Below are 25,649 nucleotides of genomic sequence, written 5' to 3'. Positions count from 1 at the left end.
GGAGGATGGATGGAGGGTTGAAGTTAAAAATTGAAGTCAGTATAGACTACAAAGAAAGTTCAAGGCCAGTCTGGGCTACATAATGATACTCTGTTTCAAAAAAAAAATCAAATGAAAAGCCGGGGGTGGTGGCGGACACCTTTAATCCCAGCACGGACACCTTTAATCCCAGCACTCGGGAGGCAGAGTAGGAGATCGCATAAACTCGAGGCCACCCTGAGACTCCATAGTGAATTTCAGGTCGGCCTGGGCTAGAATGAGACTCTACCACAAAAACAAAACAAAAACAAAATAAAATCAAATGAAATTCTCCTCCCCAACCCCACCAATAAAACGTCCCCAGAAGCCCCAAAGTCTCCTGCATCACAATGGCAGCTTCCTTCAGGAGTTAGTCACTCCCCCACTTCTCCTCCCTCTGGCCAGTCACTAGGCCTTTGGCCCTGACCTGCCTTTCTTTCTTCCTCGGTTTTTCTGGAGAATCGTATGAAGATAGTGATGAAGGTTTTGGGGAGCAGGTAGCCTGTGATTCAATATTAAGGACTTTGGAGTCGTGGGCACCAGCATGAACTTTGGATGGCTGGGGGTGGGTAGAATAAGAACCCCTCTTTGGGCTATGACTTCATTTGTGTATCTCTACTTGAGTGGTCCTCTGGCATGTGGTACAAAAAAGAAAGAAAGCTGGGTGTGGTGGCACACGCCTTTAATCCCAGCATTCAGGAGGCAGAGGTAGGAGGATTGCTGTGAGTTTGAGGCCACCCTGAGACTCCATAGTGAATTCCAGGTCAGCCCGGGCTAGAGTGAGACCCTACCTCGATAACCAAAAAACCAAAAAAAAAGAAGGAGAGGGGCTGGAGAGATGGTTTAGCAGTTAAGCGCTTGCCTGTGAAGCCTAAGGACCCCGGTTCGAGGCTCTATTCCCCAGGAACCACGTTAGCCAGATGCACAAGGGGGCGCACGAGTCTGGAGTTTGTTAGCAGTGGCTGGAGGCCCTGGCGCGCCCATTCTCTCTCTCTCTCCCCCTCTTTCTCTCTCTGTAGCTCTCAAATAAATAAACAAAAATTTAAAAAAAGAGAGGAAATGAAGAGTTTCTGGAAAGATCTGAGGAGGAATTAAAAGTCTAGTGACTAAATGTGACAGGAAAGGGGAGGAAGTGTAGGCCACACCTGGCTTGCAAACGCTCTTTGAGAAGTATAAATACACTACAAGTCTGTGTACCACTAGCATTCCTCTCCAAGTCTTATACCTTCCTGTGAGAGCAAAATGTAGACTCCAAGGTACCCAGTAAGTTTTCTGTAGCTTCTGACTCAGGATTAATTTTAAAAAATTCATTTGTGTTGACTGCTTTAAAAATACAATTCACAGGGCTGGAGAGATAGCTCAGCCATTAAGGCTGTTGCTTGCAAAATCTGACGGCCTGTGTCTGATTCCCCAGTACCCACATAAAGCGAGATGCACATGCATCTGGAGTTCATTTGCAGTAGCAAGAGACCCTGGTGCACCCATTCTCTCCCTCTCTCTATCCTTGCAACTAACTAAATAAAAAAATTTTGTTGTTGTTGTTTATTTTTATTTATTTATTTGAGAGCAACAGACAGAGAGAGAAAGAGGCAGATAGAGAGAGAGAGAAAGAATGGGTACACCAGGGCCTCCAGCCACTGCAAATGAACTCCAGACGCATGTGCCCCTTGTGCTTACCGTGGGTCCTGGGGAATCGAGCCTCAAACTGGGATCCTTAGGCTTCACAGGCAAGAGCTTAACCGCTAAGCCATCTCTCCTAATTTTTTTTTAATATGAAAGAAAAAAAAAAAGAAGGCAACCCAGCAAAATATATTCATTCCCAAAGAGTAAGTCCCATACTTTAAAGAAAGAGTACAAACAACAATAAAATCTAGAAAATAATCTTTTCTTTCTTTTGGATTTTCGAGGTAGGGTTTCACTCTAGCCCAGGCTGACCTGGAATTCACTATGTAGTCTCAGGGTGGCCTCAAACTCATGGTGATCCACTTACCTCTGCCTCCCAAGTGCTGGGATTAAAGGCATGGGCCACCACACCCAGCTATCTCTCTCTCTCTCTCTCTATTAAATAAATAAATGAATAAAACATTTTAAAAAATACAAAATAAAAAGTCCAGAAAAGCTAACTCAACCCTTTATCTCCTTGTCCCACCTGTTTTTCTGAAGATGTGGCTTTCTCCGAAACGGAGGAGAGCGTGTTCCTTGGAGACATTCAGCAGAAACTGGAGGTGCACAGATGCACAAGCAGCCAGGGCCCACAGGCACTTGTCCCTCAGCAGTGACAGCATGCTTCTCCTGGACTTGCCAACACACCCCCCCGCCACCCCTACCCCCACCCCCAGCCACCCTCTCCCCCCCGCCACCCCCTCCCCCCCATCACCCTTCCCACCAACGCCACCCTTCTCCCCCCCCCCCCCCCGCCTCCGCCACCCCTCTCCCCTCCCCCGTTCCTGCTCCTTGCAGTGCAGCTCGTGCCTACAAGCGGGGCAGAGAAGGTCCTCTGGTTTGGCTCGGGAGCCGATGTGGTCGAAGCTAGACTGGATCCTGCACCCATTCGAGTCTGTGTCTTGTGGCTTGGAAGGTAGCCCTTGGGTCCTTCCTCTTTCCTGGAGCTCGGGGCAAGGATCCTTCCTCTGTACTCCCACCAGGGAGGACCGTGGCCTCCAAGCTTCGGGCCAGGGTCCTCTCTTTTAAGGAGCGACTGCGCCCCCCAGCGGACGAATGGCGGTGGCGCCGCACAGAGGCACCTGATCCAGCCGCACGCCCTCCTCCCCAGGCGCGCGACGTCCTCCCGCCCGCGACGCAACCTCGTCCTGGGCCACCGATTGGCCAGCTGCCGTGCGTGAGGACGTTGCGTCGCGGGGCGGGGCGGACGAGCGGTTGTTCACAGGGCCTGGGCCGTACGTTCCTGACCGCCGCCCCCGCCGCTGTCGCGCCCGCGTCCACCTCTCGCCCGCTGGAAGCGGAGGACAGGCGACGGCCGGGTGGCCGCGCAGCCGCCGGACGTCTCTCCTCGGCCGCCTTGGCTGTCTGGGCGGCTCGGGTCGGTCGGGGCTTGGAAAATGGCGCCCGCGCCCCTGGGCGCCCCGGAGCCGCCGCTCGCGCGCCGTGGCTCGCGACCCCTCTCCGGGCCGCCGTGGCTCGCCCCGGTGCTGCTGCTGCTCCTCCTCCCGCTGCCCGCCGCCCGCGCCGTCCTCTGCCCCGCGCCCTGCTCGTGCCGCGGCCCTCTGCTCGACTGCAGCCGCCGGAGGCTGCCCGCGCCCAGCTGGACTGCGCTGTCGGGCCCGCTGCCCCCCGCCGCCGCCAGCCTGTGAGTACCGCGGCCAGGCCGAGGCGGCCGGAGCGGAGCGGAGGGGAGGCAGGCCGGGGCCCGGGCCGAGGGCGTGGTCGCGGGGACTAACTTCAGAAGGAAGCTGCCATTCCTGATGCGGGGGACTTTCTGGTTTCTGGGGGCGTGTATGAAGATAGGGGTGAAGGTTTTGGGGAGCAGGCAATCTGCGATTCAAAGCTGAGGACTCTGGGGTCCTGGGCAGTGGCATGGACTGGACTAGGGGTGGGGGCAGGTCGAGTAGGAACCTCTCCTGTGGCTACGATTGCATTTGTGCATCTCTGCTGGAGCGGTCCTCAGGCACGTGGTATAAACACGATCTCCAAAAGACGACGCAGGGATTCTCTTTTGTCCCCAGTTAACATTTCATGTTGTGGTACTTGACTGGGTTGAGAACTTCATGCAGCAGAAGATTCATTGTTAAACTCAGAGTATGATCACCTCAAAGAATATTTTTATCCAAAATTCTGTGTTATTTTTGTGTTCGGTACACTTCCTGGTGGCAAAGGACCGCCCTCCCCCTTTCTCCAAATCAGCCCTCTTGTGTTTATGTATGAGAATCACATACAGTGTAGTTGAATGAATCCTCGAACCCGCTTTGCTGACTTTTCTTTCTGACAAGCTTGTAATAAGTAGTGGCCCTTGGAGAACTCGTTGGTCTGAGTCAGTGGCATTGGGAACAACAGTAGGTATTAAATACTGCAATTATGGGGCTTCCTAGTACCAGCATACAGTTATTTCTCTGCCAGTAGCTGAGCCACATGCTTATTAATTGCCTTTTACTAGTGTTACCTCTAAAAAAAGAGTCCTCACTAAAAAGAATATGTTGAGGTGCAATTAGGATGGAGGCTGGCTAGATATTCATAAGAAATGGAATACAAATAGAAGGCTTGTGCTGACGTATAGGTTGTAGTACGTATCTATAGGTTAGCACAGATGGAGGAAAAGGCTACTTCATATATTCATTGAGAAGATAACCGGATGTTACGCAAACATCGAATTACAGTATAACAACATAGCCTGTTAAGATAGTGACACCTCTAGCTAATTCTGGTTTTGTTGACTCAAATTTTAAAATTCATACCAGCATATATAGTCAAATTAAACCTAGCACAGCATTTTTTGTTACTCAGCGAGTGTCTTTATTTTTACATGTTTTAACAATTATAAGTGGGGAGGGGGAGTGTGAGAAAGAAAAAGAAAGAAAAGCCATGCAGGGCCTCCTGCTGCTATAAACGAATTGCAGATACACCCACCACTTTGCATCTGGCTTCATGTGGGTGCCAGGAAATTGAACTCAGGCCATCAGAGTTTGCAAGCTAGCATCTTTAACCACTGAGCTGTCTCTCTAGCCCCTCAGCAAGTGTCTTTTTAGAGGAATTTTTTTTCTTTTTTGGAGGTAGGGTCTCAGATTGGTCCAGGCTGACCTGGAATTCACTATGTAGTCCCAGGCTGGCCTTGAACTCATGGGGATCCTGCTACCTTTGCCTCCTGAGTGCTAGAATTAAAGGTTTGTGCCACCATGTCTGGCTTTAAAGGAATTTTTGGAAGCTACCTGATGATGACAGAATAAATCTATCACAGGTTTAAAGATAATATGACTTAATGTAGCAATAATTGAAATGTGAGGCCTGCTTGTTAGGATCCTCCAGTGGAGCTTGCCTAGCATGCACGAGGTCCTGGGTTTGATCTCTAGCACTGAAAAAGAAAGGTAACAAAAATTCCCTATTGGGAGCCAGGCGTGGTCATGCATGCCTTTAATCCCAGCACTTGGGAGGCTGGGATAGGAGGATTGCAGTGAGTTCAAGGCCACCCTGAGACTAGAGTGAATTCCAGGTCAGCTTGAGCTAGAGTGAGACCCTACCTCAAAGAAAAAAAAATCCATATTGGTAGAAATGTTATGTGAGATATATTTATTTTGTGGATGATTCTTTTTTTTTTTTTTTTCACTCTAGTTCCAGGCTGGCCTTGAACTCACAGGGATCCTCTTATCAGTGCCTCCCCAAGTGCTGGGATTAAAGGTGTATACCACCATGCCTAGCAAGTTTGATAAAGGGCCTCTTGCCACTGCAAACAAACTCCAGATGTACACACCACTTTGTGCAACTGGCTTTACATGGGCCCTGGGAAATCAAACCCAGACCAGCAAGCTTTAACCACTGAGCCACCTTCCCAGCCCCCTAAATTTGATATTTTTATGGATTGGGTTTATTTAGTGAGAAGTAATGAATTATGTTTGTTATAGGGGGAGCTAAGATCCAAGGAGGAGGCTAGCTGAGAGACTCAAGTAGGAAGAGAATTCTCCTTTCCTGGCTGGAAAGGGAGAGAGGATAGGGAGGGAATCTCCACCACAGAGAAATCTCCAGGGGTATACAGACCTAAACACTTGTTCAGACAAAATCACAGGAAGAAAAGGTTTTCATTTAGTCAAGACAAATGGACTAAAGCTACTGACATTCCAAGTTTTTCTTTTTAAAAAATTATTATTTATTTGAGGGGGGGGAGGAAGGGAGGGAGAGAAAAAGAGGGAGGGAGGGAGAGATGCATGCACGCACGCACACAGGCAGGAGAATGGGTGTACTGGGGCCTCCAGCCACTGCAAACTCTAGATGTATGCACCACTTTGTGTATTTGGCTTATGTGGGTACTGGGGAATCAAACCTAGGTCCATTGGCTTTGCAGGCAAGCGTCTTAACTGCTAAGCCATCTCTCCAACCTCTTTTTTTTTTTTTTTGGAGACAAGGACTTGCTAGGTAGCTTAGGCTGCCCTCCAACTTAGTACTGAGTATTGCACCACCATTTCTAGCTTGATTCTCAGAAATTTTAAATGTTCTGGAATGAAACTGACATTTTAAGGAGAAGTGAAATGCTTGGAGAGCAATTCTGTTACAGAAATGTAATTGGGATGGGCATGGTGGTGCACACTTTTAATCCCAGCACTTGGGAGGCAGAGGTGGGAAGATAGTTGTGAGTTCAAAACTGAGGCCACCCTACAACTACATACTGAATTCCAGGTCAGCCTGGGCTATAGCCAGACCTTACTTCAAAAAACCAATAATGCTAGAAGTGGTGGCTCATACCTTTAATCTCAGCATTTGAGAGGCAGAGGTAGGATTGCTGTGAGTTCAAGGCCACCCTGAGACTACAGAATGAATTCCATCCAGCTCAGCCTAGGCTAGAGTGAGATCCTACCTCGAAAAACATAATAAATAAATGTAATTAGATGGAAACCTTATATTAGCAGAAAAACTCAACTTAGATTATGCAAAGATAGTCTTGTGGTGTTTTTTTACCTTTTATTTTTATTTGAGAATGAGAGGGCCTGTAGCCACTGCAGATGAACTTCAGACACATATACCACCTGGTCCTGAGGACTCAAACTTGGATCCTTAGGCTTTGTAGACAGGGGCCTTAACCTCTGAGCCGTCTCCCCAGCCCAGATTATGCTTTTTATTTTTATTTATTTTTTTAAAATATATTTTATTTATTTATTTGAGAGAGAGAATGGCCACACCAGGGCATTACTGCAAATGAACTCCAGACGTATGTGCTTCCTTGTACATCTGGCTTACGTGGGTGCTAGAGAGTCAAACCGGTATCCTTTGGCTTTGTAGGCAAATGCTTTAACCTCTAAGCCATCTCTCCAGCCCCAGATTGTGCTTTTTAAAACTGGGACATCAAGCATTCTTCAGCAAATCCTATTCGTTACATAACCACCAAGTACTGGGGTTTGTTAATGTAATTTTATTTCCCCCTGAGGTAGGGTCTTGCTCTAGCTCAGGCTGACCGGGCATTCACTATATAGTCTCAGGGTGGCCTCGAACTCAGGGCAATCCTCCTACCTCTGCCTCTTGAGTGTTGGGATTAAAGACGTGTGCCTCCATGCCTGGCTTTCTTTATGTAATTTTGAATTTTAAAAAGTACTTTATTGTATTCATTTATTTTCAAGCAAAGAAATAGAGAATGGGTGTGCCAGGGCCTCTAGCCACCACAAACTCTGGATGTATGCACCACTTTGTGTATCTGGCTTTATGTGGGTACTCGGGAATCAAACCTGAGTCATTAGGCTTTGCAGGCAAGCGTCTTGACCACTGAGCCGTCTCTCCATCCTGTAATTTTGATTTTGTTGTTGTTGCGGTAGGGTCTCAGTATAGCTCACTCAAGCCCAAGCTGACCTGTAATTGACTCTGTATTCTCAGGGTGACCTCCAACTCATGGCAATCCTCCTACCTCTGCTTCCTGGGTGCTGGCATTAAAGGCGTGCACCACCGTGCCTGGCCCTTTTAATACTATCATTGTTAGTATTATTACTTTCAGTGCCAGGGATTGAACCTAGAGCTTCTGGCAAGTTAGGCAACTGCTGTACTATGCAGCTACAGTCCAAACCTAAGTCTTTAATTAATTAATTAAATAATTAATTAATTTTTGAGGTAAGGTCTCACTCTAGCCCAGGCTGACCTGAAATTCACTGTGTAGTCTCAGGGTGGCCTTGAACTCACGGCGATCCTCCTACCTCTGCCTCCCGAGTGCTGGGATTAAAGGTGTGCACCACCATGCTTGGCCCTTATTTATTAATATTTTACTTGAGAGAGTGAGAGAATGGGTGTGTTTATTTTTGTCTCACAATCTGAGAACTGTGTTGTAACAAAGCTTTAGTGATCTTAGATGAGAGAGGAACTGTAGAGACAAACCACAGCAGTTTATCTGAAGGCTATTTATTTATTTATTTGAAGTAGGGTCTCACTGTAGCCCAGGCTGACCTAGAATCCACTGTGTAGTCTCAGGCTGGCCTTGAACTTATGATGATCCTCCTACCACCATGCTCATCAGAAGGCTTTTAAATTTTCATTAAATTTGAAATCTAGTTCTTATTTGAGTCTTTTGAAAATTAACTATTTTTTTTAATATTTTTTGTTTTTTTGAGGTAGGGTCTCACTCTAGCTGAGACTGACCTGGAATTCACTATGTAGTCTCAGAGTGCCCACAAAATCATGGGGATATACCTACCTCTGCCTCCCAAGTGCTGGGACTAAAGGTGTGCGCCACCATGCCCTGCTCAACACTTTATGTTTACTTACTTCTTGAGGTGATCTTGCAACATTGCTGAGGCTGGTCTCCAGCTCCTGGGCTTAAGTGATCCTCCCACTTCCACCTCCCAAGCACTAGGCCTGTGCCACTGCTCTTGGCTTCTTTCAACCTTTTTTTCCTTTTAATATTCTTAATTTATTTTCAAGCCTGTGGGGGGGGGTACATGCTAGGGTCTCTTGCTACCGCTAATGAACTTCAGATGCATATGGCACTTTGTGTATCTGGCTTTATGTGGGTACTGGGAATCAGACCCAGGTTGTCAGGCTTTTTGCAAGCAAGCACCTTTAACTGCTGAGCCATCTCTAGTCTTTCAACTGCTTTTTTCTTTTTTTGTTTCTCAAGATAAGGTCTTACACTAGTCCAGGCTGACCTGGATTTCACTATGTAGTCTCAGGGTGGTCTTGAACTCATGGTGATCTTCCCACCTCTGCCTCCCGAGTGCTGGGATTAAAGGTGTGTGCCACCACGCCTGACCTCTTTCAACTTTTTATTGCATATAGAAAGTAAAAGTTGGAAGAAAAATCTGAAAGGAGGAAACATTTTTCTTTGTTATTTGACAGAAAGAGAGTGAGGAGAATGGGTGCACCAGGGCCTCCAGCCACTTCAAATAAAACTCCACATGCATGTGCTATCTGGCTTACATGGGTCCTAGAGAATTGAACCTGGGTCCTTTGGCTTTGCCAGGAAGCACCTTAACTGCTAAGCCATCCCTCCAGCCCAACATTTTACTTATTCATTCATTTATTTATTGACAACTTCCATGATTGTAAATAATATCCCATGGTAATTTCCTCCCTCCCCTTTGAAACTCCACTCTCCATCATATCCCCTCCCCATCTCAATCAGTCTCTTTTGTTTTGATGTCATGATCTTTTCCTCCTGTTATGATGGTCTTGTGTAGGTAGTGTCAGGCACTGTGAGGTCATGGATATCCAGGCCATTTTGTGACTGGAGGAGCATGTTGTAAGGAGTCCTACCCTTCCTTTAGCTCCTACATTCTTTCTGCCACTTCTTTTGCGATGGACCCTGAGCCTTGGAAGGTGTGATATATTGCAGTGCTGAGTGCTGTTGTCACTTCTTTCCAGCACTATGATGCCTTCTTAGTCATCCCAAAGTCACTGCCATCTGAAAAGAGAAGCTTCTCTAACCAAAAGTGATAGTAGCATTAATATATGGGTATGAACGTAAAGAGAAGTGCTTACTGGGCAGTTTGGTGAGCATAGTATATACATTTATCCAGGCACCAGCAGATGTTATACCCCTAGGGCCCATGACTACCCCTATTGTAGGTTTTCAGTATCAGGGATGGATTTCCTCCCATGGAGCAGGCCTCCAGTCCAATTAAAGGGTGGTTGGTTTCCCCCATAACAGACGTGCCACTATTGCACCCGCTCAGCCCAGCATTTTTTTTTCAAATTTTTGTTAACAACTTCCATGAAAATATCCCATGGCAATACCCTCCATCCTCCCACTTTCCCTTTGAAATTCCACTCTCCATCATATCCCCTCCCCATCTCAATTAGTCTCTCTTATTTTGATCTTTTCCTCCTCTTGGTCTTGTATTTCCTGTGGTATATGTGGCCTCGGTTCAGTGTCCTTGGTGCCTAAAACTTACCCTGGTGAACTGCCCACATTTCTTTCATTTCCAGTATCCTAGAATCTAATTGCAACCTGGGCCTCACCTTCACAGAGCCACCCCTTCACCTGAGATCCATGCAGGGAATCCAACGCTGCTACAGTGACTTTCTGGAGTCTTGGATCAAGCCCCCATGACTCCTTGCATCGTGCATGCCTGCAAACCCAGCACCATGTGGACAATGCTGTGATGGGTTTCCACAGCTGTGTTGGCCTGAGTTTCTGCCTGGCTGAACCTGGGAAAATATTTCATGAGAGGCTGTTTCCCAAATGGAACCTCTGTGGCCATATTCTCCATTTAGACACTCCTTTCAAGTGAATTGATATTTTTACAACCTGAAGCTTTGATGATGAGGTCATCTTTCTAAAGAAACCATTCCTGTTGTAGTGCAAAGTGTGTGGTTTTTCCTTAATTGTGACAGTCTCTTTAACAACTGTTACCTTGTTCAGACCCTTTCCATTGCTTGAACCAGGTTCATGCTCCTTTCCTTGCTAAACTGCACATTTTTTTTGGGCTCACTTTCTGCTTTGACTTCTCACTACGTGTACTGAGCCGTAACCAAGTCACAGCTTGAACATTATGCTCTTTTGAAATTTTCTCTGTTGGACACCTTGTCCCATTACTTAGAATATAGCCTCATTAGAAATTTCAGAATACAGCCATTCTGTCTGTCAGAATGTAGCATGAATGCCCTGTAGTCCAATTCCAGATAGGGTCCTTGTTCCCTTCTGAAACCCCTGGAGAGTGTCTCTAGTGTTTGCATTTCTGTCAGCAGTTTGGTCTTCCATACTCTTACCAGAACTTGCCTCCAGCATTCAAGGGCTTCTCTAAACTACAGCTCCCAACTTCTTCCGCACCCCTGCATACCAGTTCCAAAGGCCAATTCAGCACATGGTAAGGCATGTTGTAACAATGGCCCCGCTTCTTGGTTTCTATATTAATTACTTTTCTCATTGTTCTGGCCAGTTAAGGGAAGAAAGATGTATTTGGCTCCTGGACTGAGGGGATGTAGTCCGTCATGGTGGGGATTGCCCCATGGCAGCAGGATTGTGCGGTGGCTTGCTCACGTCTAGGTGGACCAGGAAGCAGAACTTTGTGTTTATTTGTGACAAAGTCTTGCTGTGTAGCCCAGGGTGGTCTAAACTCATGAATCTCCTACCTTAGCCTCAGTGCTGGGATTACACTATGCACCACAACACCAGGCACTAGGTTATCTGTATTTTGACTGACTTACCTTGATGAAGTCATAATTTTCTACATTTAGCATTATGTGCCATTATGTTGGTGCTCAGGAGTTTTGGATTTTCTCGTTAGGACTACTTAACCTCTGCTGTAAAATCCTTTCTGGTGGTGCTAGTATGTGGCAGTGGTGGAGAACCACTGATCCAGAGTTGTTATGCAGTGTTGGGGCCTGTACCTGCCAGGCAAATACTCAGCCCCAGTTGCTCCTCCTCATTTGTTAATTTAGGAGGTCGGCACTTGGCTTAATTCTTTAGCATTCCATTATACTTTGGAGGACCCATTTATTTTTATAGAGGTTAGTGTCCTAATTATGTTTCATTTTATTAAAAATATTTTGTATTTCCCAAGATACAGCATACATAATAAACATAGGATTAATCAAATACTTGCTTTATATTAACATATCATATAGCTTTCCTAATGCCTGAAAATACATTTCCCTCATCTCAGGTCCATGATATTTTATATGCTGTATTCCTTAAAGGTCCTTCAAATACCATTTAGCCTAATGAAAAACTGGCATTTAACCAGCAGAGAAAGATCATATTAAGAACTTGGCAAAAATGTAAATGTTCTTCAGAAGTACTTTTAATGTGTTCTCATACCATATTTTATTTTCTTTGCCAAAGTAGATGACTCAACAAATTCCATGCCTTCCTTCCCCCACGTTAAGGCAGTAACTTACTCTAGCCCAGACTGACCTGGAACTCACTCTATAGGTCAGGCTGGCCTCAAACTCATAATGCTCCTCCTACGTTATTCTCCTGAGTCCTGGGATTAAAGGTGTGAGCCACCACAGTTAAGTTTTACCTTTCTTTCTTTTTTTTTTTTTTAATTTTTTATTTATTTATTTGAGAGCGACAGACACAGAGAGAAAGACAGATAGAGGGAGAGAGAGAGAATGGGCGCGCCAGGGCTTCCAGCCTCTGCAAATGAACTCCAGACGCGTGCGCCCCCTTGTGTATCTGGCTAACGTGGGACCTGGGGAACCGAGCCTCGAACCGGGGTCCTTAGGCTTCACAGGCAAGCGCTTAACTGCTAAACCATCTCTCCAGCCCAGTTTTACCTTTCTTAAAGACGTATGTGTCCTTTTCCCCTGCTTCTGTTGTCCTCCCCTAACCTTTTCAGAAAAATGAGACTGTAATTATGTTATTTGTTGAAAAAACATACACACAAAACATTGCTAGGACAATTACTAGTGATGAAGAGTTTTATAATTGAACTGCTAACTGCAGCAACAATAAAGTGTGATGAAATAATTTATAACTAAAGGCTTCTTAATTTGGGGTTTCTCTTACATATTTTTAAATATTTTATTTTTATTTATTTATTTGACCAAGAAAGGGAGAGAGAAAAAATGGGCGTGTCAGGGCTTCTAGCCACTGCAGATGAACTCCAGATGTGTTTACCCCCTTGTGCATCTGGTTAACATGGGTACTGGGGAATCAAACCAGGGTACTTTAGCTTTGCAGGCAAACGCCTTAACCACTAAGCCATCCCTCCAGCCCTCTCTTGCATACTTAAATAAATATTTTTATTTGTTTTTTAGTTATTTATTTGAGAGCGACAGACAGAGAGAAAGACAGATAGGGGGAGAGAGAGAGAATGGGCGTGCCAGGGCTTCCAGCCTCTGCAAACGAACTCCAGACGCGTGCGCCCCCTTGTGCATCTGGCTAACATGGGACCTGGGGAACCGAGTCTCGAACTGGGGTCCTTAGACTTCACAGGCAAGTGCTTAACCACTAAGCCATCTCTTCAGCCCAGTTTTACATACTTTTAAAACGTATCTGTTTCAAAATTACTATTATAACTTATAAAAATCTTGGTGGGTAACCGGGCGTGGTGGTGCACACCTTTAATCCCAGCACTCAGGAGGCAGAGGTAGGAGAATCGCTATGAGTTAGAGGCCACCCTGAGACTACATAGTGAATTCCAAATCAGCCTGATACTAGAGTGAAACCCTACCTCAAAAAACAAAAATAAAAAAGTAAAAAAATCTTGGAAGGTTGCAGCAGAAAAGTATAGCTAATCCTGAGCATCAATGTGCTTGTTTGAGGAGATACTAGACTTGGTGCCTGTAGGAAAAACTTGCTGGGAATGTTTTTTATATATATATATATATATTTTGTGTGTGTGTGTGTGTGTGTGTGTGTGTGTGTGTGTGTGTGTGTGTGTGTATGTATGTATGTTTTTTTGTTTTTTTTTTCCCCATGGTAGTGACTCAGTCTAGCCCAGGCTGACATGGAACTCACCTTGTAGTCCCAGGCTGACCTCAAACTCATGGTGATTCTCCTGTCTGCTTCCTGAGTGCTGGGATTAAAGGCATGCTCCACCATGCCCAGCTATATATAGTTTCTATTCTTTTTTTTTTTTATAGTTGAGTTTATTATTATACAAAATATTTTCCTGGCCACAGAGATAGGAGGATCACCATGAGTTTAAGGCCACCCTGAAACTATAGAGTGAGTTCTAGGTTGTAAGTTCTTTTCTTTAAAAAAAATTATTTATTTGAGCGTGAGAACAAGGCATAGAGAGGGAAAGAATAGGCATGCCAAGGCCTCTAGCCACTGTAAACGAACTCCAGATGTATGTGTCACCTTGTGCATCTGGCTTACGTGGGTACTGGCAAATTGAACCTGGGTCCTTAGGCTTTGCAGGCAAACACCTTAACTGCTAAGCCATCTCCAGCCCATGATACTGTTTTAAAATGTTGTATTTATTTGAGAATAAGAGAGTTAGGTGGGGGCAGATAGAGATGGGCAGGCCAGGGCCTCTAGCCACTACAAATGAACTCCAGATGTGTGTGCCCCCTTGTGCATCTTTATGTGGGCACTTGGGAATTAAACCTGTATCCTTGGGCTTTGCAGGGAAGCACCTTAAACTGCTAAGCCATCTCTTCAGCCCCTTGGTCATGATTCTTATTTTATGGTAGAAGAAACTGAAATACAGAGAAGTTAAATGATTTTCCAGAAGGTCTTATTATATTAATTACCAAATGAAATTCTTTACAGTGATTAAGAACCTAAGGAAAGGGCTGGAGAGATGGCTTAGCGGTTAAGCGCTTGCCTATGAAGCCTAAGGACCCTGGTTCAAGGCTTGATTCCCCAGGACCCACATTAGCCAGATGCACAAGGGGGTGTACATGTCTGGAGTTCGTTTGCAATGGCTGGAAGCCCTGGTGCGCCTATTCTCTCTCTCTCTCCCTCTGCCTCTTTCTCTCTCTCTCTGTCACTCTGAAATAAATAAAGAAAAAAATTTAAAAAAAAAAAGAACCTAAGAAAAGCAAGGTCAGGTGGCAAAGGCCTGTAATACCAGCTACTTGGGAAGCTGAGGTGAGAAGACAGCTCAAGTTCAGGGCCTACTTGAGCAAAAGAGTGAGACCTTTTCTCAGACTAAAAAGTTAAGAGGCTAGGAGCATATATCTGAGTGGTAGTGTGCTTGCCTAGCATGTCCTGGGTTCAGTTTCCAGTACAACAACAACAAAGACAAAAGAGGGACTAGGGAGATGTCTGACTGGTTAAAGGCACTTGATTGTAAAGCCTCTTGATCCAGGTTCAATTCCCCAGCCACCCACATAAAGCCAACAATGTGTATTCATTTTCAGTGGCAAGAAACCCTGATTTGTCCCCTACTGCCCAAAGAATAGAGAAAAGAAAAAAGGGGAACAAAGAAAAGTAATGGAAGAAAATAAAACATGTTTCTAGTGTGTGTGTGTGTGTGTGTGTGTGTTGGAGGCAGGGTCTCACTCTAGCTCAGGCTGACCTGGAATTCACTATGTAGTCTAGGGTGGCCTCAAACTCAGGACGATCTGGCTACCTCTGCCGCTGGAGTGCTGGGATTAAAGGCATGTGCTACCAAACATGGCTCTAGAACATGTTTCTTACTTAAATTTTTTATTTGTATGTATGTATATATAGGTTTATGTGTATGGGCATGTGTGGAGGTTAGAGGACAATTTTGAGGTATCTGTGCTCCACCTTCCTTAAAAGAGGATCTCTTGCCCCTGCAAGCCTTTTGCCAGACTATAAAGGAACATCAGACTAGCCAGTCCTCAAGTTTAGGATTTTCCTGGCTCTGCCTCTCATTATTGGTCATAGCACTTTGGGATTATAAGTGCAAGTTTTTTTTTTTTTTTTTCGAGGTAGGATCTATTTCTAGCTTAGGCTGACCTGGTATTCACTTTGTAGTCTCAGGGTGGCTTTGAACTCATCATGATCCTCCTACTTCTGCCTCCCAAGTGCTGGATTAAAGGTGTGTGCTACCATGCCCAGTTTCAAGTCCAACTTTTTGTTTGGCTTCATTTGGGTACTAAGAAATTAAACCCTGACTCTCAGAGTTTGTTAGTAAGCACCTTTAAGTGTTGAATATCTTTAGTCCTCTTTATTCTGGAAATAAATATTCCAGACTTTCTACTTCCAGTTCTTTGGATTCATTTAAAGGCTATTGTACAGTGGTATTAGTGACTTTCTCATCATTGTAACAAAATAACTAACAGAGGGCTGGAGAGATGGCTTAGCGGGTAAGCGCTTGCCTGTGAAACCTAAGGACCCTGGTTCGAGGCTCGGTTCCCCAGGTCCCACGTTAGCCAGATGCACAAGGGGGCGCATGCGTCTGGAGTTCGTTTGCAGAGGCTGGAAGCCCTGGCGTGCCCATTCTCTCTCTATCCTCTATCTGTCTTTCTCTCTGTCGCTCTCAAATAAATTAAAAAAAAAAAAATTAAAAAAAAAACAAAATAACAAAATAACTAACAGAAACAACTAAGGAGAGGATTTATTCTGGCTCATGGTTTGAAAGGGTTGCTGGTGGTAGGAGCAGCTGTAGCAGTGGATGTGTGAGGCCTTTGGTTACAATGATGTAGACACCCAGGAAGCAGAGACTCCAGGCTGGTAGCAGGGCTGACCTGTAATCCTCAAGTTTTCCTCACCCATGACACTACCTCCTGAAGTTTCCACAACCTTCCAAAAGTAGCACCATTAGCTGGGAACCACGATTCAAACACATAACCCTGTGGCAGACATTGACTCAAACCATAGAGCCGTCTAAATCTCCTGCCGTGCCTCCCAAGTGAGTGCTGGGACTTCATTACTGTTCCTGCTATTTATTTATTTCTTTATTTATTTTTGAGGTAGGATCTCACTGTAGCTCAGGCTGACCTGGATTCACTATAATCTCAGTGTGGCCTTGAACTCTCGACAGTCCTCCTACCTCTGCCTCTGGGAGTAAAGATGTACGCTACCACGCCTAGCTCTTCATTACTTGATTTGATTTGATTTGATTTGATTTTTTGAGGTAGGGTCTCTCTGTAGCTCATCCTGACCTAGAACTCATTCTGTTGCTCCAGTCTGGCCTGAAACTCAACTGTGATTCTCCTAACTCTGCCTCCTAAGTGTTGGAATTAAGACATTCTCCACCCCACTACCCTTGGCTCTGTTCCCTCTTTCCCCCTCACATAGGGTTTTGCTCTAGCCGAGACCTGGAATTCACTGTATAGTCTCAAGAGTAGCCTTGAACTCAAAGTGATCCTCCTACCTGTTCCTCCTGAGTGCTGGGATTAAAGGTAGTGGGTACGCCACCGTGCCCAACTGTGTTTGTTTTTTGAGGCAGGGTCTCTCTCTAGCCCAGGCTTGCCTCAAGCTCACTGTGAACCTCCTACCCCAGCTTCCTGAGTACAAGGGCTGGCAATGGTAGTAAAGAAAGGCCCGTGTGCGCCACTGTACCTGGCTGCCTGACTTGCTTCCTTGCTTCCTTCTCTCTCCTCTTCCCTCCACCCCCACCCTCCTCTTTCCTTCTTGCATGTATGGCACTGAGGACTGGACCTAAGGCCTCATGCTTGCTAAGCAAACATTCTACACTAGTGAGCTACATCCTAGCCCTTTTTCTTTTTTCCTTCCTTCCTTCCTTCCTTTTAATTTTATTTTGATACTGGTCTCACTGAGTTGCCCAGCTTGGCCTCTACCTTGTTCAGCCTCCTGAGTATCTGGGATTTCAGGCCTTTGCCACAATGACTAGATACAATATTTTCTTACCTTTACTTTCTGCAAAGGACCCCTTTATCAAAGGCTTTGTTATTGTTGAGGTTCAGATTTGGCATTTTAATGCTATCACTTCTTTAAAACAAAGATTGTTGACCCAGAAGTTTATTTTATTTTATTTTTGGGTTTTTGGGATAGGGTCTTACTGTAGCCCAAGCTGACCTGGAATTCACTATGGAGTCTCAGGGTGGCCTCGAACTCTCAGCTGTCCTCCTACCTCTGCCTCCCGAGTGCTGGGATTAAAGGCGTGCACCACCACTCTCGGCTTCTAGAAGTTTATTTAATGTGACTGCGCAGAAGAAAACCCCTGCTTCCTGGTTGTAGGGCTTCTCTGCTGCAAGCTTCCATACAGAACTTGATTTTCTCTTTCTCAATGGTGACTTCTATGTGCATTTTATAAATAATTTAACCCCAGATGACAACACAACTACTTTAATGGCACTTCTGGCTCCACACGAATTAAGAACTTTAATAATTCATCATTTATCGCAGCTGCTTTCCTATAGCATGGGGGAGTGGAGCTTATAACACGGAGATAAGGGCTTTGTTGAGAACTTTACTTACACTCATCATGTCCAGTAATTCTCAGATACTTACTGTGTTAGCACATAAAGAAAGGTTAGTGACTGTTAATTATATTTTAGGGATGGTTGAAAGGATACTTTAGGACCTTCATTTTAATCACAGCAGTGTTCCCAACACTTCCCAACCTAAGTCTCCCTGACAGTGTAACTCTTGACTCCTTTCTAAGAGTGTACCATGGATGTCACTCAGCATTGGCACACAGTCGTTTATCAAATAGTTACTTTTCTTTTATTTTAAAGCAGGGTCTCACTCTAGCCCAGGCTAACCTCAAGACTGAGCCAGTCAGTCATGGTAGCACAGGCCTTTAATCCCGTGCTTGAAGGTTGAGGTAGGAGGATCCCCAGTAGTTCAAGGCCAGCCTAGGCTACACAGTAAGTTTCTGAGCAGCCTGGGCTATAAGGCTGGAGAGATGGGTTAGTGGTTAAAGCACTTGCCTGCAAATCCAAAGAACCCAGGTTTGATTCGCCGGTACCTATGTAAAGCCAGATGTACAAGGTGGCTCAAGTGTCTGGAGTTCATTACAGAGGCTGGATTCCTGAAGTGTCTATTTCTCTCTCAAATAAATAAATGTTTAAAAAATTTAAAAAGAAAAGAAAATGAAAACCCCACAAACAGTTGAATCTTATGCTGTCCCTTGAACTCAGGGCAATCCTCCTACCTCAGCCTCTGGAGTGTTGGGACAAAAGGTGTGCATCAGGTTCAGACAATTACTTTTTTTGTTGTTGTTGAGGTAGGGTCTGGCTTTACTGGGGAATTGAACCCAGGCTGTTAGGCTTTTTAAGAAAGTGCCTTTAATAGGTGAGCCATCTCTCCAGCCCCCGAGGCCATTTTGATAAACAGCTCCACTGGTATAGTTTAGTTGTTTTCTGTGGGAGAACTATGTTGGGGGGTATTTTAGTTCATCTTTAGTGTTTTAGTCTTAGTGAATGTATACCTGTTTCAGAAAGTTCTGTAGTGTTCTGACATATGAGGTTGTTTCAAAGCATGTATCTTTACCTTTTTTTTTTTTTTTTTTTTGTTTTTCGAGGCAGGGTCTCACTCTGGCCCAGACTGACCTGGAATTCACTATGGAGTCTCAGGGTAGCCTTGAACTCACAGCGATCCTCCTACCTCTGCCTTCCAAGTGCTGGAATTAAAGACATGCGCCACCACGCCCGGTTTTATTATTTTATTTATTTGAGAGACAGAGGGGAAAAAAAGGCGGGTTGGGGGGAGGGAGCAGAGAGAATAGGCATGCCAGGGCCTCCAGCCACTGTAAACAAACTCCAGACACATGCACCCCCTTGTGCATCTGGCTTATGTAGGTCCTGGGGAATCGAACCGGGGTCCTTTGGCTTTGCAGGCAAATGCCTTAACCGGAAAGCCATCTCTTCAGCCCTTTATATGTCTTTTAAACGTTATTCTATATAGAGGCTCCAGATTATGCCAAAGTGTCCTTTGGAGTCACTTGAAAGTACTATACATTCTTCAAAGATAGGGAAGACTACTCTTTTCCCAAGTAGAGATGCTGAATTATTTCACTATTACTGATATGAAGTTGTTTATTTTACCATGCATAAGTTTAGTTTTTTTATTGCTTTAATTTTTTTTAAAGACTTATTTAAGAAAAAGAAGCAGAGGGAGGGAGAGAATGGGTACACCAGGTCCTCCAGCCACTGCAGACAAACTCTTTGTGCATCTGCCTGACGTGGGTCCTGGGGAATCGACCCTGGTTCCTTTGACTTTGTAGGCTAGTGCCTTAACTGCTGAGCCATCTCTCCAGCACCTTGCTTTAATTTTTTAAAAGTATTTTTTAAATTTTTTTTAAAAATTTATTTATTTGAGAGCGACAGACAGAGAATGAGGCAGAGAGAGAGAGAATGGGTGCGAATTCCTGATGTGTGCGCCCCCTTGTGCATCTGGCTAACGTGGGTCCTGGGGAATCGAGCCTCGAACCGGGGTCCTTAGGCTTCACAGGCAAGTGCTTAACTGCTAAGCCATCTCTCCAGCCCTAAAAGTATTTTTATTTATTTGCAATGGAAGAAAATGCCAGGGGCTCTTGCCACTGCAAATCAACTCCATATGCATGCTTCACTTTGTGTGCTTGGCATTATGTATATAAATTGATCCTAGGCCATCAGACTTTGTAACAAAACAAGTGCCTTTAACCACTGAGCCATCTCTTCAGCCCTGCTTTAAATATAATAATTTTTCTTCCCTCCTCCTCTTCTTTCTCCCTCTGTTATTGTAGCCCAGGCTGGCCTCCTGAGGACTGGAATTAAAGACATGAGCAACCACACCCTGCTTAATAATGATTCTTTAGAGGTTATTTATTTGGTCAAGGATTGTCTGTGTTATTGCTGAGTGACATACATGGCGAACTGTTAGGAGAGGTGAATAGTCAGGAGTTACACTGCTAGGGAAATTTGAGGTTGGAGAAGGTGTTAGGAACACTGCTGTGATTAAAATAAGAGCCTGAATTCATCAGGGGAAATATTACTAAATTTTACCAGTTGTAGGTTGTAGAATTTTGGATTATACCATGCCTGCTTCCTAGCCGGTGTTAGCTCTTTATTGGTTATACCATGAGCTCAAGGATAAAAACACAGATTATCCAACTTAGAGTAAGTGAATTTTTGCTAGAGTTGAAATGTTACAAAACAACATTAGAACATTTCACTTCCATAAAATTATGTTTGTTACTGAGTACCTGTTGGTTGAAGGTATCTGGGTATAAGATTTTTTTTTTTATTTTGGTGCTGGGGATTGAAGCCAGGTTTGGTACATGCTAAGTACACACTTTGCCATTGAGCTATATTTGTAGCCCTAAAAAAAAAAAAAATAAAATAAAATAAAATTGAAGCAGAGTCTCACTCTAGCTCAAGCTGACCTGGAATTCATTTTGTAGCCCAGTGTGACCTTAAACTCACCTCCTACCTGAGGCCTCCTCAATGCAGGGATTAAAGTCATGAGCCACCACATCTGAATTAAATATAACTTTTTTTTGTTTATTTTTATTTGAGAGCAACAGAGAAAAAGAGAGAGAGAGAGAGAGAATATGGGCGTGCCAGGGCCTCCAACCACTGCAAATGAATTCCACATGTATGTGCCATCTTGTGCAACTGGCTTACATGGGTCCTGGGGAATCAAACCAGGGTCCTTAGGCTTCACAGGCAAGCGGCTTAACCGCTAAGCCATCTCTCTGGCCCCAAATACAACATTTTATTTATTTATTTTTTTAAAAATTTTTATTTATTTATTTGAGAGTACCAGACAGAGAGGAGGAGGCAGAAAGAGAGAGAAAGACTGGGTGTGCCCGGACTGCCAGCCACTGCAAACGAACTCCAGATGTGTGCACCCTCTTGTGCATCTGGCTAATGTGGGTCCTGGGGAATGGAGCCTCGAACCGGGGTCTTTAGGCTTCACAGGCAAGCACTTAACCACTAAGCCATCTCTCTAGCCCTTATTTTTATTTTTATTTATTTGAGAGCACAGAGATAAAGAGGCAGATAAAGAGGCAGATAAAGAGACAGAGAGAGAAAGAATGGGCGCGCCCAGGCCTCTAGCCATTGCAGATGAACTCCAGATGTGTGCTCCCCCTTGTGCATCTGGCTAACGTGGGTCCTGGGGAATTGAGCCTCGAACCGGGGTCTTGATGCTTCACAGGCAAGTGCTTAACCATAATCCATCTTTCCAGCCCAAATGTAACATTTTTTTTGTTGTTGTTTGGTTTTTTGAGGCAGGGTCTCACTCTAGCCCAGGCTGACCTGCAGTTCACTATGGAGTCTCAGGGTGGCCTCAAACTCATGGCAATCCTCCTATCTCTGCCTCCCTAGTGCTGGGATTAAAGGCGTGCGCCACCACGCCTGGCTCAAATATAACATTTTTATGTAAAGCAAATTCATGTTTTTATTTTGTTTCTCAACACCTGCCTTCATTCAGAGTATCCTTTAGCTGGTACCTTGTACCTGATATCTCAGAATAAAGACTTAAAACTGTTGTAGAAAAGAACTGGCTTAATGTAGCCTTTGTTAGGTCACAGTGAAAATTAAGCTCTTCAATGAGAGTAGCTGAGTTTTGCTGATGGACAGGCATGAATCTATCTGAGAACAAATTGTGCTGTTACGATAGAGACGTCATTCAAACCTGCATGCATCTATCAGCTGCCTGTGGTGGCACAGTGAGGTAAATTGATCTGTAGTGTTGCTGCAGTGTGTCCCTGTTGCTAGCCATATTGTAACATACATTACATCTTTTGGTCAGACAGCTTGTGTGGGCTGCATTCTACCTTAGCCTTATAAAGATGCCAGGTACCATCCAGGTGATTTTTTTTTTTTTTTTTTCAAGGTAGGGTCTCACTCTAGCTCAGGCTGACCTGGAATTCACGATGTAGTCTCAGGGTGGCCTCGAACTCACAGCAATCCTCCTACCTCTGCCTCCCAAGTGCTGGGATTGAAGGTGTGTGCCACCACGCCTGGCTCAGGTGATTTTTTAAAAAAAATTATATATTTAAGAGAGAAAGGAGAAAGAAAAGAGGCAGATATATTTAGGGAGAGAATGGGTGTGCCAGGGCCTATTTAAAAGGGCCTATTAAAAGCCTGTTTAAAAATTTTCACTCATGACTATAGTGAAATCTCTGCTATAAACCACTTACTAGAAATGAGATGGAATTTTGAATATATGGTTCTCTGCTTTGATATAATTCTTTTGGATTGACAAGTTACTGGTTTCAGTACCTGTTTATATATAAGAAAAGTGTGGGCTGTGGAAGTAATTCCTTGTTAAAATAGTTGTGTGGTTTAGCCAGTTGTGTGGTTGAGGTGGTGCATGCTGGTAGGAGAGTGCTGAGTTTAGCCAGTGATATCTGTAAAGTACACATAAGACTGGCATTTAATAACTGCTCAGCCACTACTGTTACAATCATCACTACGTAATTTGGACAGAGATTAATTTCCCTCTTCAGAAGCTAGGTAGCTCTCTAGGAAGACCAAACTGGAACAATGTAGTCAGCTCCAGTTCCTCCAGTTCTGTCTCTTTTTTTTTCTTTAAAAAAAATTTTTTTTTATTAGCATTTACCATGATTTCTGTCTCTTTTTGATTTTTGAAACAGGGTCTGTAGCCCAGGCCAACCTGGACTCACACTGTAATGAAGACTGGCCTAGAACTCAAGGCAATCCTCCTGCCTCTGCCTCCAGAATATGGGATTATAGGTGTGAGCCCACCTAAACTCACTATTCTGACTAGTTAAATCTACCTTTGAATTTACAAGAGATCAAGAAACTTACTGTTAAATGCAGAAAGCAAGGAGCTGAATGTGTACGTTTCCATTTGTGTACAAAATTTATGGTATACACAACATATCTGGAAGGCTATATAAGAAATAGTGTGCAATATTCTCATCCATTGCTATTGGGAAAGAGCAGTGCTGTAGGGAAGCTGGAGACGAGGGTGAAGATGTCCCCTGATACTCTTCTAAAAATACTTCTTTTGTGTGCGACAGGTTTTTTAAAAACCTTTTTGAAAAATATATTTAATTTATTTGAGAGAGAGAGAGAGGGAGGGAGGGCGAGCGAGAATGGGCATGTCAGACGCATGCGCCACCTTGTGCACCTGGCTTATGTGGGTCCTGAGAAATTGAACCTGGGTCCTTAGGCTTTGCCATCAAGCACCTTGACCACTAAGCCATCTCTCCAGCTCTTTTAAAAAACTTTCTATTGACAGCTTCAATAGGTATAGATAATAAGCCATGATAATTTCCATCCCTGCCCTCCCTCCCTGACTCAAAGACAGTTTTTTTTTTTTAAGCCTGTCAAATTTAGCAGTGGGGGTTGTATACAATTTTAGTGACACTAATGTTAGTACTGATAACCCACTACCATTGGACCATCCTCAAAGACAGTTTTTTTTAATCTTTTTATTGACTACTTCCATTCATATAGACGGTATGCCATGATCATAATCCCCTCCAACCACACTCCCTTTTCCTCCTCTCCCTAATCCCCCCTCCACTGAATCCTTTCTTTCTAACTAGTTTCTCTGTCTCTCTCTCTTTTTTGTGAATTTTCAAGGTAGGGTTTCACTCTAGCTCAGGCTGACTTGGAATTCACTATGTAGTCTCAGAGTGACCTCAAGCTCATGGTGATCCTCCTACCTCTGCCTTTCATGTGCTGGGATTAAAGGTGTGCACCACCATACCCAGCCTCTCTTCGATTTTGATGTCATCATTTTTTCTTTCCTATTATGCAGGTCTTAGGTAGGTAGCATCAGCCACTGTGAGATTTGGCCTCTTTGTGTATGGAAGACAGTATTGCAAAACATACCTCCCCTTCCTTTGGCTCTTATATTATTTCTCAGCCACTTCTTATGCAATAAATAGTTCCCGAGCTTTGGAGGGTATGGGTCTCAGTGCTGAGCGCTCCCCTGTGCTGCAGGAGTTTTGCTATGTAGCTCAGGCTGGTCTGGAGCTCATGTCTTTCTGAGCTTGAGCTTCCTGAGTGCTAGGCTTATAGCATAGACTAGCTACCACACTTGACTGTTTATTGAACCATGTTAAATAAATAAATAAAATAATTAGAACAAACCTTGTAAAATTAAAGTATTTATTCTTCTCTATACTACTGAAATTAATATTTTTAATATTTATTTATTTATTTGAGACTGAGAGAAAGAAGCAGGGGTGGGGAGGGAGGGAGATAGAGAATAGGCATGCCAGGGCTTCCAGCCACTGCAAACAAAACTCCAGACACTTGCAACACCACCTTGTACATCTGGCTTACATGGGTCCTGGGGAATCGAACTGGGGTACTTTGGCTTTGCAGGCAAGTGCTTTAACTGCTAAACCATCTCTCCAGCCTTGAAATTCACTTTTTTTGGGGGGGGTAGTTAGGGTCTCACTCTAGCCCAGGCTAACCTGGAATGTAGTATCAGGCTGACCTTGGACTCAGAGCAGTCTTCCTACCTTTGCCTTCCAAGTGCTGGGATTAAAGGCGAGAGTCACCATGCGTGGTGTCTCTCTCTCTCTCTCTCTCTCTCTCTCTCTCTCTCTCTCTCTCTCTGTGTGTGTGTGTGTGTGTGTGTTTTGGTTTACTGAGGTAGGGTGTCACTCTAGCCCAGGCTAACCTGGAATTTACTATGTATTCTCATGCTGGCCTCAAACTATGATGATCCTCTTACCTCTGCCTCCCAAGTTCTGGGATTAAAGGTATGCCCCACCATGCCTTGCCTCTTGTGTTTTTATTTTTTTAAATATTTTATTCATTTGCAAGCAGAGGGAGAAACAGACAGACAAATGCACAGATCGAACCGGCATGCCAGAGCCTCTAGCCTCTGCAAGTGAACTCCAGATGTGTACACCACTTTGTGCATCTTGGCTTCATATGGGTACTGGGTAATCAAACCCAGGTCATTATGTTTTGCAAGCAAACACCTGTTTTTTTGTTTTGTTTTTAGAGGCAGGGTCTCACTCTAGTTCAGGCTGACCTGGAATTCACTATGTAATCTCAGGGTGGACTTGAACTCACGGCGTTCCTCCTACCTCTGCCTCCCAAGTTCTGGGATTAAAGGCGTGCACCACCACACCTGGCTTTGAAATATTTTTATTAGAGAGAGAGAGAGAGAGAGAGAGAGAGAGGGAATGAGAATGAATGAATGAGAATGGTCTTGCTGGAGCTTCTTGCCACTGCAGATTCTAGACAGAGCCATCATTATGTGGGTATTGGGAAATCAAATCCTGGCCAGCAGGCTT

At 44.5% G+C, this 25,649-nt stretch overlaps 1 protein-coding gene across 2 annotated transcripts in view; it reads left to right on the top strand.

The window, feature by feature from the left end:
- The first annotated feature begins 3,077 nt into the window (after positions 1-3,077).
- Lrig2 (leucine rich repeats and immunoglobulin like domains 2) overlaps positions 3,078-25,649 on the top strand; it is a 78,340-nt gene continuing 55,768 nt past the window's right edge. The window contains exon 1 of one of the 2 annotated variants that reach the window (XM_045138405.1): positions 3,078-3,325. In XM_045138405.1, coding sequence (XP_044994340.1) covers positions 3,078-3,325 — 248 coding nt within the window. The remainder of the gene's footprint in view (positions 3,326-25,649) is intronic. The other variant, XM_045138406.1, reaches the window with a different exon arrangement.

This window comes from Jaculus jaculus, chromosome 19 (assembly GCF_020740685.1).
Source record: "Jaculus jaculus isolate mJacJac1 chromosome 19, mJacJac1.mat.Y.cur, whole genome shotgun sequence".
NCBI lineage: Eukaryota > Metazoa > Chordata > Mammalia > Rodentia > Dipodidae > Jaculus > Jaculus jaculus.
Note: the sequence above shows the minus strand (reverse complement) of the source record. Positions and strands in the feature narration are given on the sequence as shown.